The sequence below is a fragment of the Hordeum vulgare genome, chromosome 6H, assembly GCF_904849725.1.
Source record: "Hordeum vulgare subsp. vulgare chromosome 6H, MorexV3_pseudomolecules_assembly, whole genome shotgun sequence".
Classification (NCBI taxonomy): Eukaryota; Viridiplantae; Streptophyta; class Magnoliopsida; order Poales; family Poaceae; genus Hordeum; species Hordeum vulgare.
Window position 1 is genome coordinate 414,300,585 of NC_058523.1, and position 12,094 is coordinate 414,312,678.

The 12,094-nt window shown below is 47.5% G+C and overlaps 2 protein-coding genes across 2 annotated transcripts; both read right to left on the reverse strand.

Moving 5' to 3' along the window:
• Positions 1–3,708: 3,708 nt before the first annotated feature.
• Positions 3,709–6,865, reverse strand: LOC123401663 (remorin 4.2-like). Its single transcript, XM_045095507.1, has 6 exons — positions 6,259–6,865; positions 5,542–5,653; positions 5,232–5,450; positions 4,946–5,156; positions 4,428–4,509; positions 3,709–4,337 (listed from the first exon to the last, which is right to left on the reverse strand). The coding sequence occupies exons 1-6, from the start codon at positions 6,721–6,723 to the stop codon at positions 4,146–4,148; spliced, it is 1,281 nt and encodes a 426-aa protein (XP_044951442.1). The 5' UTR covers positions 6,724–6,865; the 3' UTR covers positions 3,709–4,145.
• A 280-nt stretch (positions 6,866–7,145) lies between these two features.
• Positions 7,146–11,874, reverse strand: LOC123401662 (F-box protein At5g51370-like). The gene is made up of 3 exons (XM_045095506.1): positions 10,295–11,874; positions 7,695–7,956; positions 7,146–7,602 (listed from the first exon to the last, which is right to left on the reverse strand). The coding sequence occupies exons 1-3, from the start codon at positions 11,455–11,457 to the stop codon at positions 7,537–7,539; spliced, it is 1,491 nt and encodes a 496-aa protein (XP_044951441.1). The 5' UTR covers positions 11,458–11,874; the 3' UTR covers positions 7,146–7,536.
• Positions 11,875–12,094: the final 220 nt, after the last annotated feature.

The following is a 12,094-nucleotide window of genomic DNA, read 5'->3' on the forward strand; positions in this document are numbered from 1 at the left end:
CAAAGGGGAACAAGACAAGGTAAGCATCACATGAAATAACACATGCATTGATCTCCCATGGCAATGACAAGATGGACCCACATACAGAAGGTTCCAAATAAGGCAAGATACACTCTGGGCCATTACAAAGATATCCTTGAGTTTTGAGTTCGCGCAAGCGGAGAAGAGAAATGGAGCAACTAGCCCAGTCCCCGAAAGGGGGCCAAGGGGGCGTGAGGAGGAACCTGCGATGGACCTGGAGTGCTGGAACCCTAGGGTTTCTTGGTGGCACTAGGAGAGCGAGGGAGCCCGAGAACGTATTTTGATTTGCTTATAAAGGGCGTTACCTCCTTTGGTTATAAGGAGTGGTTCCGTCACGAATAGCTAAAAGTGCTTGCCTTCATCAAAGCACGCGAAAATCGAGAATTGTTATTAATATTTGTGTAGAGTTAAAGGCTATGGGCCACGCGATGCTTCGGTAATCATGAGTCGGGTGAGGACTAAATCGTCATTCCATGAATCGGAGGAAATAGAGGGAACTCGCCTTACAAGCCGAACATTCTGAGCGCAAGCATCCGAAGACCCTGTACATCGGTGTTGAAGGTTGATACGGGGGCTACTCAGGGAGTCCAGGATTATGGGGTCCTTAGGTAGTCGGCTCGCTTCGTAGAGGCCGGCCTAGTGGGCCATATTAATTGAAGACAGGACTGCATGGTCATCTCGTATTCAAGGAGAAAAGCACCGAAGACTGGCGCGACGTCTAAGTAAGGTAGAGTAGGTCAGCCCAACCGCCCCGGGCCGGAGGTCGGTTGTATGTAACCCTAGATCCCCTAGTGACTATATAAACCATGGGTCCTCGTCCATGCAGGCACATTGACTCATCTAGGGTTTAGCTCATACGATCTCGAGGTAGATCAACTCTGTAATCATCATCCACATCAATATAATCAGTAGGGTTTTACCTCCTCAAGAGGGCCCGAACCTGGGTAAATATTACCTCCCCTTTCTCTCCTGCAATCCATCCATCCAAGGTCCGCAGTTTGGGACCCCCTACCCAATATCTGCCAGTTTTGACACCGACGCCCATCTTCACAACATGAAAATCACTGGACATATAGTTAGTGAAGAGCTCTCTACGAGATGTAGCATGAATGGTAGCACCGTTGTCCGGTATCCAAATCATCTCGTCACCATTCACAGGGTTGACGGTTTCATCAGAAACAACAATGATCCTCTCCTCGACAGTGGAACCAAATTTTCCCTCATGTTCTTCATGCATAACAAGCATGATGTCCTCTTCTACTGCAGTAGCTCGGTTGCCCTCTATGTCACTATCACTGTCAGGTTGCTTTTGATCTTACTTCTTCTTTTTCTTTTTGTCTTTCTTCCACTTGTCACATTACCACTTAATGTGGCCCTTCTCATGGCAGTGATGGCATTCATAATCAGCATACTTGCCTCTTGATTTGCTCCTACCTCTTTTTGCCCCTTTACCTGGACCTCTGCTCTAGCTTCTTCCCCTGTACTGAGTGACCAGCACCTCTCAATGTGAGGAAGAAGGGTCACCTTTCTGGATTCTTCATTTAGTACCCTTTTTCACAAGATTCCAAGTGACAACTCCATTAGATGCTAAATTTCAAACCGTGACCTTAAAGGTCTCCCACGTGTCCGATAATGAGCCCAGTAGCAGCAAGGCTCTCACTTCATCTTCAAATGTTATTCCCATTGAGGAAAGTCGGTTTATAATGCCTTGTAATGTATTCACATGATCTCAGTTGGAGTGCCCTCTTTGTACCTCAAGCACATCAATTTTTTGATCAAGAACATCTTGTTTGTACCTTCTTTTTAGGCAAACAACTCTTCCAATTTCTGCCATAAGGTGCGTGCATGTGTCTCATCCATGATATGGTTCAAAACATTATCATCAACGCATTGTCGAATAAACCCACAAGCTTGGCGATGAAGTACCTTCCACTGACCTTTCGCAATGCCCTTCGGCATCTCAGTGGAGAATAGTGGCTTCCAATATTCTTTCGCATATAAAAAGTCCTCCATCTTGCCCTTCCATGCTTGGTAATTTGTACCATTCAAAGATATCATCCTTCTGGTATGCACTACCATCTTTCACCACAGGAAACTCAGCAATTTGCACAAGCAAATTTAGGCTCTGATGCCACTTTGTTGGGGCTGGACAACAACAATGAACTGCACAAATTCACCAACACGTCAAATATGCACACTACACAGACCCCTCCACTTATGATGAACTTTGAGGACAGCTTCAACCAACAAGTAAGCAGCGGAATAACACAAACAACATGCATATGTGACACAGGATTTAACGTGGAAAAACCTCCTCAAGTTGAGGAGTAAAAAACCACGGATGTGGACCGACTGGTCCACACAACTTCACTATAAGAATGATGAGTACAAAGTATTCTCTAGAACCTCTAGAGAGATTTACATCACACTCTCCACATTGCCAACTGGCAACAGCAATAACAACGACAAGAGGCAAGATTTCACCAAAGCAAAGTACACATACCTTGTGTCCCCTTCAGTTTTTTTTTGTAAACTGCTCTTAAACCGCTAAACCAAACAGCATCAAGTTTGGCAGATAAGTAGACAAACAAGTTCCTGAGATCCCCTCAAAATTTTAGCTCAATCGGACACTGTTTGCCTATCCAAACTGTTCGTCTCCCAAAACTACTCTCTTTTGCAACTGTAGGAGTGAGAGCTGACAAAACCACTCTCAAATCTGATGCTCCACTCACCCAATCCTCAAACCAACTAACCAGATCGAAGTACTCAAAGTAAAGAACGAGCTCACCAAGTTTGGGGTCGATCCAAGCACGTTTGAGCCTCCGATCACCAGCTTTAACAATGTCTAGTCAGATGCACCAAATCTGGACAGAAACTCCACTTCTTCTTATTCCTCTCTCATACAGGTTGTGTTTTTCTCTTCTGTGCTCTCTCACACTCCCAGTGTCTCGAATGGCAGCCACCACCAGCAGGGGTGAAATGGCTAGGGTTTTCTCCTTGCTCCCTTCACCAGGGAACACTCACAACCGTTGGATGCAGCGAGAATCAACGACCGACATGTGTTTGACTTATGGGCTAATGTTGGGTTACCTACACACCTTCATGTGGAGGGACTTAGCCCAACACGATCCGCGTCAATACATGTTATGCGGTGGTTAGCTTGTTGGTACTACATATGAAACTGAAATTGAGAAGTATAAGAAATGCCATTTTATTTTTCAATCATACTCTTGGAGGATGATACGCGCAGTTTGCCACGATGCCTCCATACACTCACCTTTTGGCCATTCTCAACAGAACCTATGCTCGATTCCCCTCCATGATTAATCCGTTACAAAGACAGTATCAATTAAAGACACCATCAGAGTAATCTAGGACAAAACTATCACGGGCCACATCAACTAATAACAATTGAAATGTTTGAAGGACCTCTGTTTTCAGTTTTCAACAACGTCGTCAACTTGGATCTGGGTTGTTTCGAAAACCTAAGTGTTTCGATGTAACACCCATGAAATTCTGGAATCGAAAACTTCACATGTGGAGCAACACACTACATGCATTGACCTTATTTATCATTCACAAAGATTATCGCAAGCAAATCACGGAATTTTAAGAAATTCAATTTTGTGTCAAAATTGTTGAATTTGCTAGTAACTAATTCTGTTGAAAAAGTCTAGCTAAAAGTAATTTCATGTACTACCAGAATAAATTTCAGAACAGCATACTGCAAATTATTTGGATACACCCAAATCGCATGCTACTAATGCCATACTAAAAGGAAAAGAGAAGGGAACAGGAAGGTTATCACTAGATCATGGTACTATACTCATCAAGCCAACAGTGCGGAATTTTCAACTTGCCACTGAATTTTTTAGACCTGTTCTCCAATGGGGAAACTCATGTCACATTTAAGAATCTGTGTTCAAATGCTGACCAAGTGTTGCATGACCTAAAACTTCTCCCATCATATCCTAGGACAGCAAACCACCATTCTATACAGTATATGGTCCTTTCTTCAGTATTCGACGCTGCTGATTTCGTTAGTTTAGTCTTGCTGTGCTGGCACTGGTAGGAGGAGCTTATGACAATCAGCTTGTCTGGAACTAGCACAAGCAAGAGCTGGATCACAGAAAAGCAAGTGTCCAGGGTAGCCTTCCTGTCCTAGACATCTCCTCCAGGGCTCTCTTGACACCATCTATCCGACTGTTGGTGGCTGCCTGCTTCTTGACTCTCTTCTTATCAGCTCTCCTCTCTGCATCTTCTATCGCCTTTTGCATCTTCACTATGGCTTCAGCTCTCTGCTTCTCCAACTTCCTCTGCATTCAGTTCAGACACAAACAGAAATGTGAAACTGCAGGTGCAATGCTATCAAATGCAAATATTCAATGCAGTGAACTCAAGTATACCTCAGTTCTTGTCAGTTTATGTCTGGCCTGTGCAATCTTATCCTTCTGCCACTGATCGATCTCGGCTTCTTTCTTATTCAGCCTAGTTGATTGAAGTAACATCATAAGTGCTCTGTCTAGATAAGTTGCAAAAAACTATCCTTTTGTAACACATAAATCCAATTTTGTTAGCTCATGAACTCTATACACGATGAGTTGATAACGGGTCAACTCGAATTTTCATTTCAACAAAGCTAGACAGTCACAAGTCACAAACAGTCATGTCTGTACCAATAACCAGGATCATGCTCATCTGTTTTACTACAATGCAAGATAGAGTTTAGCGCAAAGTGTTCCTTTATGATAACATATTATTCTACATATGATCATTTCCCAAGCCATTTGATTCATCTTCGTCATTGGCTCAATACAACTATTCTTGTATTATGAACAACTCTTGATTTTGAGCAACTCCCTAGTTAACTGCTAACAAATGCATGTTAAGAGGTAATGATAAAAGATGAGATAAGAGGGGTTACTTGTCTATGAGCTTTGTAATCTGTGCATCCTTCCAATCAACCAACTTGGCATGGACAGCATCTTCCTTCTGTTTCATCGCAGGGCCCCGGAACCGTCTCTCCATCCTTTGTACTGCAGCTGCACAATCCTCGACCTCTGAATGGTCAAAAGCACGGCCATCATGATTGCTTCCCTCATAGGCACTATCAGACTCGAAATTCCAATCACGAGCTGCAGCACACAGAATTGTCTCAAATTCATGTTTTGCTGAAAAATTGACAGGCCTCAAGAGATTTGAGCCAATACCTGAGGATACACGAGATGACAAAGCATCATCCTGCCAGTCCTTCTGGTCCATTGCCTCATCTTCCTCTTCACTTACTTTAGGCAATCTCCAATCATTGACAGCATCAATTGCTCCCACGCGCTTTCCATGGTAATTATGTGAGGAGCGAGCTCGGCGCATCAATCTAGCAGGCGTGGCCTTGTGAACAAATTTTGGAGGCCCTCGATTGGATCCGTTAACTGCATAATTCAAGCAAACTAATTGAACATGACATGCAAGGGAAAAATGTGTGGCTGACCTATGAAAGGGGGAGGAGACAAAAGGTGCAACCTCTCCTATCCGGCAGAGAAGGGTGCCTGGGAGTCTGTAGTCGGATGTTTCTTGGCGTAGCAGAACACTTGACGAAATCGTCTCTTGTTGGTAACCTGCCTTGCTCTTGTTCCTGAGGTAGTTTGGCTTATTAGCACCTCCCAGTTACTTATGAAAGATCAAATGGATACAAAACATAACTAGGTGGATACAAAACTGGAAGCAACAAGTAATAATTGGATGGAACCAGACAGCAAATCATCCTAATCTGGTTGGTTGATCAAATAAATGCAACATTGCTATCAATTGAGATCAGGTTACTCCAGTCTTTGTCCAACTCAAGATTCAGCAAGCAGAAATTTAGGAACAAGCCTAGATCGCAAATGTGCAGCCTTTGCTGCTCGGTAGTTAATAATCATTAGGAATTTCCAATCTATTCCTGAAACATCTATCAATCAAGAATCCAGTGAAACTTTTTTCTTACAGTGCTTAGAGTTTGAGGCGTTCGTTCCTGGAAGCAGAAACCGAACAGCTCCATCCAAGAACCCATATCTACTCCAAGACTTAACACAAGGAATTGATGGAGGCCAACACAATTCATGAACCGCATGCTACAGAGCAATATATCAAGATCGACGGCGGGGAAAATCAAGAACCAAGAGCCGTTGAGCTATCTAATTTTCAAGCGAGAACCTGTCAGGAGCAACGCGAAAGAGCACCAAGAAGACGGAAACCGACCTCCTGTGAAGTGACGAAGGAGGACCTGTCGCCGTCGTCGCGGCGCTCTCCGCCGTCCCGGCATCCGTCGCCGCCTTTGCTGCTGACGGGGCTGCATATGGGAGAAGGGGAGGCCGGTCGGTGCGCGGTGAGGGAGCCGGCGCTCCAGGCGGCGCAGCTGCCGTAGGAGGACGCCGGGCGGCGGCCGTAGGGGCCGCCGCGCCCGCCCATGGCGGCCATGGCGAGCAGCATCTGCGTGCTCCTCCCCGCGGACGCCTCGGGCTCGTCATTCGGGTCGGGGTCGGGATCGGCGTAGAAGGCGGAGGCGCCCTCGGAGGCGTCAGAGCGGGCCGGGGAGGAACCCGGCGAGACGCGGGAGGCGGCGGTCGACTCGCCGACGCAGGGGAGCGGGAGCGGGAGGAGGTGGTCGACGCGGCGCATGTTGATGCTGCCGCAGGAGGAGACGCCGTCGAGGACGGCGGCCATCTTCTTGGCTTCTTGCTCTGCGCACCTCGCCTCTTCTTGCCGCGGGGCGGGGCGGGGCGCGTCTGGCAGTTGCAGTCTTGCAGAGGGCGCGCGAGTCGAGAGATTGAGGGAGAGGAGAGCCGAAGAAGATGGTGCCGATGGGCTTTATATGATGGGAGGTGGGCTATGGGCTGGGCCGTCCGACAGATGGGACGGGCTGGTCGTGCTTCCGTCAGGCCCTTGCGCTTCCTTATCCTGTTCGTTTTTTTCTATTTTTTTTTTTTTTTGCAGATCCTTCTCCTGTTCGAGACATAGAGAAAGAACTGCTGCTAAAACTCTGCCAAAAACACGAATCTGAGCGGTTTTTGGCAGAGTTTTTAGCGGCGCTCTTGACAAACCAAGTTAATGCATCACCTTCAGACTAGCACGAAGGGCACATTGCATAGAGTAACCACCAAAGTATTTCCTCACTGCAAAGTGTGCAGTCAACAAGAACCATTTAACACTCGATTCATGTGATGTAAAACATGAACACTTTTTGTTACTTCTGCCTGATTTCATCATCAGGAACTAATAAATTCCGCCATAACTTATGAAGGAAAAAAAATCCATGGCGTACATAAATATTGGTTAGGATCCTCATGGGGAAGTGTCAGATTGCTAATACTCTGCCAAAAACACGAATCTGGGTGATTGGTGTCTCAATTGCCCCTGGGCGTGCCAGATTCCAGATATGAAGAACTTCGATCCCAATCCAAAGAATTTGCGCCAGCTCCCAATTATAAGAATTTTGCAGCAGCACAACATTCTGTCTGGACCAAAAGCGTGATCAGACTAAGCAGCAACACCCGCTGGATAGTTGAGCATCGTGCCTTTGACTCGTTGATGGCCCGGTAAAATCTGCCACAAGAAAAGCTCAATCCTTACGGGCAAAGAACAGATGAAGCGCATCATCGCAGGGAATGGAGCACCAAGATGATCAGACTTCATACCCTTTTGAAAAATACTCTGCCCTTCTTTCCCATTCCAGTGCCCACTAGGCTTGCCGCCAGGAGAGATTTGTTGTCGGGCCTCCACTTCAGCTCTTTGAGATTAGAAAAAAGCTCTGAGAGTGCACCGGTAATTTCCTCGTCCTTTATTTTATTGCACGCGACAACTTGTAGGCTCTGCAAATCATTCCATGAGGTGACTACTGATTCGAGTCCTCGAGTTGTTACTAATGAGCAGCCTTCCAAGGACAGGAGTTTCACTCTCCTGAAAAATGAGTGAGACGACCTTAGTCAAGATCCTATAGTATATCCAATACTGCAATACATAAATATTAGTTTCCAGAAACGTAGGCTGTGGAATGTCATATGCCAAAGCATTTCCACAAGAGGATTTTTTTTCAACATGTGGCATCCACTTGCAGCGAAAGCAGATTTCTTGATAAGGAAATATCAAAATATCCACACACAAAAAAACTAAGATTGTTTTGTACTAGCACTTCCAGGTAGCCTGAAGTTCAATGAATTTCAGTTTAATAGGCTCGGTATGCAGTTGCTGAATTATGTTGCCCTGAACTTATTTTATACTTCCTCCGCAAGTCCTTTTAGAGATTACATTACAGACTAGATACGGGTGTATATAGACATATTTTAGAGTGTGGATTCACTAATTTTGCTCCATATGTAGTCCGTAGTGGAATCTCTAAAAAGACTTATATTTAGGAACAGAGGGAGTAATCTGTTGTGAAAAAATTACCATGAAAGCAGAAAAAAGTTGGTTACAAACAGTAAAATAGGCAAAAACCGGTAGGGCTACCTCAATGCCAAAAACAACCCCCGTTTGTTCTAATAACCAGATGCAAACTTAAGTTGTGTTTGGCGTTGAGGTCGCCCTACCAGCTTTTGCCTATTTTACGGTATGCGTCTGGTTATTAGCCGTTCATTTCAGCCCATTAGTTGGGAACAGGCATCGACCAGTTGGCTAATGGCGCACGGTCTGCTGCACGCTCAGCCTGCCACCCGCGTTCGAGCCCCAAGCTCTGCAGGTTGTGTGCCTGGTTGTTTCTTCTTAATAAAATTGCCACGGGGGATAGTCCCTGTTCGTCTCATTTTTTCTAGCCCACCAGTTAACTAGCTTCGTATTATATTGAGAAATCTAGGTACTTCAGTAATCCATAGAGCAGCAATGAATGGCACAAAATGCACTACCCAGGAAACAAGCTAGAATAGTTGACGACTTGGTAGATTCCATTTACAGACTCACGAAAAAAAGTACTACACGGCAGACAAGCTGGATATTAAGACGTTTCCTGGGCAGGACCGAAATAATTGCACTCGACAAGATGAGGAAGTATATTCCATTCTCAGAGAGAAACAGCAACATGCCACTTTTAGGAAGCACTTACTCAGATGACTAATTAAATGCAAACAAGAAATAGCTGACAAACAGCAGAACTGCAGAAGAACACTAATGGCATAATAATCTCTTCATGTGAGGGCAATTATCTACCAAATCCTACTTAGCTACATTAACGCTAATGTTTTCCACTTTTCAGCCGTTATACCAACAACAAGAACAACAACAAAGCCTTATACCACACCATGAAATTAGAAAACTGGCAACCAGTGGTCTGCGAACATCTAAGTATTCAGTATATACGCACAAATATATAACAGGTGCAAGATTAGCCATCCGTTGCTTCCTTTCCCCATGAAAGTGAACTCTATGGCATTTGGCAATGGAGCCTAATTTGTGGTGCAAATAGAAGTAACTTATACGCTAATCAATGAAATTATGCAGAAATCCAGGTCAGGTTTTACGTTTTACAGGTTACTAGTGCCTGGTCATAAGAAACTATTGACGACCTTTGTGGAACAGCCACTCAGCTACCCAGATGAGCATTTGACAAATAGTTTCAGGATGAAGCTTTTATCAACAGCAGAGGAAGCATACTAAGAAATGGCATCATGCGCAAATGTCATTTATATAGAAAAAGGTCTCACTTAAGCACACACCTTCAAATCGGTGCACCCAACACACTAAATATATCATCAGATAAAACATCAATCTTGAATACTTGAATACATTAACTACATCTATGGGATTGTAATTTTGTTTTCTTTAAACAACTAACAACACGAAAAGAAAATAGAGCAAAAGGATAACTAGTGTACAATACTTGTAACAAGATAACATACCAAGGGTATAGACCACAAGTAACCATAAAAATCTGCTAGCAAATGTCATCTTAGAATTGGTTGTTAGAACACTCTCACAGACAACCAGAATGCCACTTAATCCTCAAGATAGTTAATATTTATCACTCAAATCTCCAAAGAAGCAATGGTCAATTTAATCATGCAGGGGGTCCATGTCTTGCAAGCATTCTATCCCCTGGCACTTAATCAATGTCAGAGCATCCGAACGTTAGATACCTATAAGGCTCCTTTTATTGGTAGCATGTCATTATCACAGAAGATACAAAAAGCATGAATAATTAAACAGTAGAAGGCACAAACTGTCCCCATAAGAAGCAATCATGATAATCTATTAGGAAACTAGTGCCAATGCATTTGAAGGGTCAGATTAGTGGTGGTTGCAGTACCTGCATAGGCCAGCCAACGCAAACATGTCGTCTTCAAGGCCCCAACAATTGTGGACGAGCAACTCGCGAGCACCCTCGCAGACCAAAAAGAGAGCATGGAGGGCGTGGCGGTCACGTAGCTGGCACCGATGCAATTGCAGGCTCTCAAGCGTGAGGCAGGCGCCAAGATGTTCGGCGGGCCCAGGATCATCATCAATCCTGGCACACCCCTGGAGCCGCAGAGTCTTGAGGTTGCCACAGAAAGCTAGAGCAGCAAGCCAGCCGCCGTCCATCCTGTGTTCAGCAATGGTGAGCTCCTCCAGCATCGCACAGCACCGTCCCACAGCAGCGATGCCGTCGTAGCTGCCCTCGCAACCCGCAAGCTCCAGCTTAACCAACCGTTTGCAGCCATGGGCGAGGATTGTGAGGCCGATGTCAGTTACCCCGCCATCTTCACTGGTGCCATAGAGCGGGGAGGAAGCGGCAACGATGCGGAGGATCTGGAGGTGCGCAAAGGCAGAGACCGGGCGGAGGGCGAGGTCAGTACATCGGTGGAGCTCGAGCTCTTGCAGCGTGGCGCAGCCTCCGGCGATATCCATGAGGCCAGCGGACTCGGACGCGGCCGTGGCCGACAAGCGCCGGAGGTTAGGGAACCTGGCGGCGACGACGGCGAGGCCCCTGTCGAGCACGTCGTCGGGGAGGAACCGGCAGGCGCCGAGCGGCGGGTCGGCGCTGGGGTCTAGGGTTAGCGAGACCGCGCCGCATGTGAGGACAGGGGAGGCCCGGGACGGCGAGGCCGGGGCGGCCATGGAGGCCGGGAACAGGTCGAGGACCGCCAGGTCGGGGAAGCGGTAGGGGAGGCGGTGCGTGACGAAGGCCCAGTCCCGCACCGCGAGGCGGCGGCGCAGGCGGCCGGAGAGGCGCGTCCACCTCTTGCAGACGAGCGAGGCGGAGGCCGTGAGGTGGGGCTCCGGGAGGTAGGCAAGGACGCGGAGGAGGAGCTCGTCCGAGAAGGCTAGGGTTTGGTCGGGGGCGCGGTCCGGCTGCGGCGGCGGCGGGGCCATGGCCGCGGCGGGCGAGTGCGGCGGCTTCCCGGGCAGCAGCCACAGGTCGGGCCAGCCCTTGAGCCCGTCGCGGTGGAGGCCGCGGCCGGCGCTGAGGGAGCTGCGGTCGGGCTCAGGCATTTTTCGGCCCTATTACGTTTCCTCCGAACGGCGCAGCGCCGCGCCGCCGCATGCCCGGCTCCCCCCGGCCGCGACCGACGGGCCTGCAGCGCGCCCCACGGCGAGGGCGGCGGCCTCTTCGGTTCTGGGCGTGCGGCGCGGTGGGGGATCTGAGGTTTGAAAAGAAGGAGATAAATTGCGGTGGAGGGTTTTTGCGTGGGATTTGCAAGTCGGGGTTGAGGCGCGGGGGGCGCGGGATAAGGGAAAGAGGAGGAGAAGGCGGTGCAGATTCCGTTGGGTCTCTCTGGCCAGGCAAGTGTGTGGTGTGGTCTGTGGTGTGGTGGTGGGCAAAAGTTTTTGAAATCCTTTCCTTGTCTCCGTCCGTCTGTGACTGTGAGCATCCTCTTCTTGTTTCCTTTGCTTCGGAGAGCTGTACCTCCCCCGGCTCCTCCGAGGGAAAAACCTCAACTTTTGTTCTCGATTGTTCCGTTGTCGAGCTGGTCGATGTGATTAAACTTTTATTTAGAGACTGTTCTTTGTGAAGGGCGAGGGAACAAACAATCGGCCTCACCCTCGCTCGCCGTGGCAGTGTACGTAAATTCAGGCCGTGGTGGGTTGTACGTACATACATGTACTCGCTGTACCGCGGCGGCAGTAG

Excerpts from the sequence above, each read along its gene's own strand:
- LOC123401662 (XM_045095506.1), bottom strand. The coding sequence starts at position 11,457 with ATGCCTGAGCCCGACCGCAGCTCCCTCAGCGCCGGCCGCGGCCTCCAC. Across the intron at positions 7,957-10,294 it reads GCGTTGGCTGGCCTATGCAG|GAGAGTGAAACTCCTGTCCT; the intron begins GTACTGCAACCA and ends CTCATTTTTCAG. Across the intron at positions 7,603-7,694 it reads GCAGAGTATTTTTCAAAAGG|ATTTTACCGGGCCATCAACG; the intron begins GTATGAAGTCTG and ends TTCTTGTGGCAG.
- LOC123401663 (XM_045095507.1), bottom strand. The coding sequence starts at position 6,723 with ATGGCCGCCGTCCTCGACGGCGTCTCCTCCTGCGGCAGCATCAACATG. Across the intron at positions 5,157-5,231 it reads GTCATCTCGTGTATCCTCAG|CTCGTGATTGGAATTTCGAG; the intron begins GTATTGGCTCAA and ends TGTGTGCTGCAG. Across the intron at positions 4,338-4,427 it reads ATAAACTGACAAGAACTGAG|AGGAAGTTGGAGAAGCAGAG; the intron begins GTATACTTGAGT and ends AACTGAATGCAG.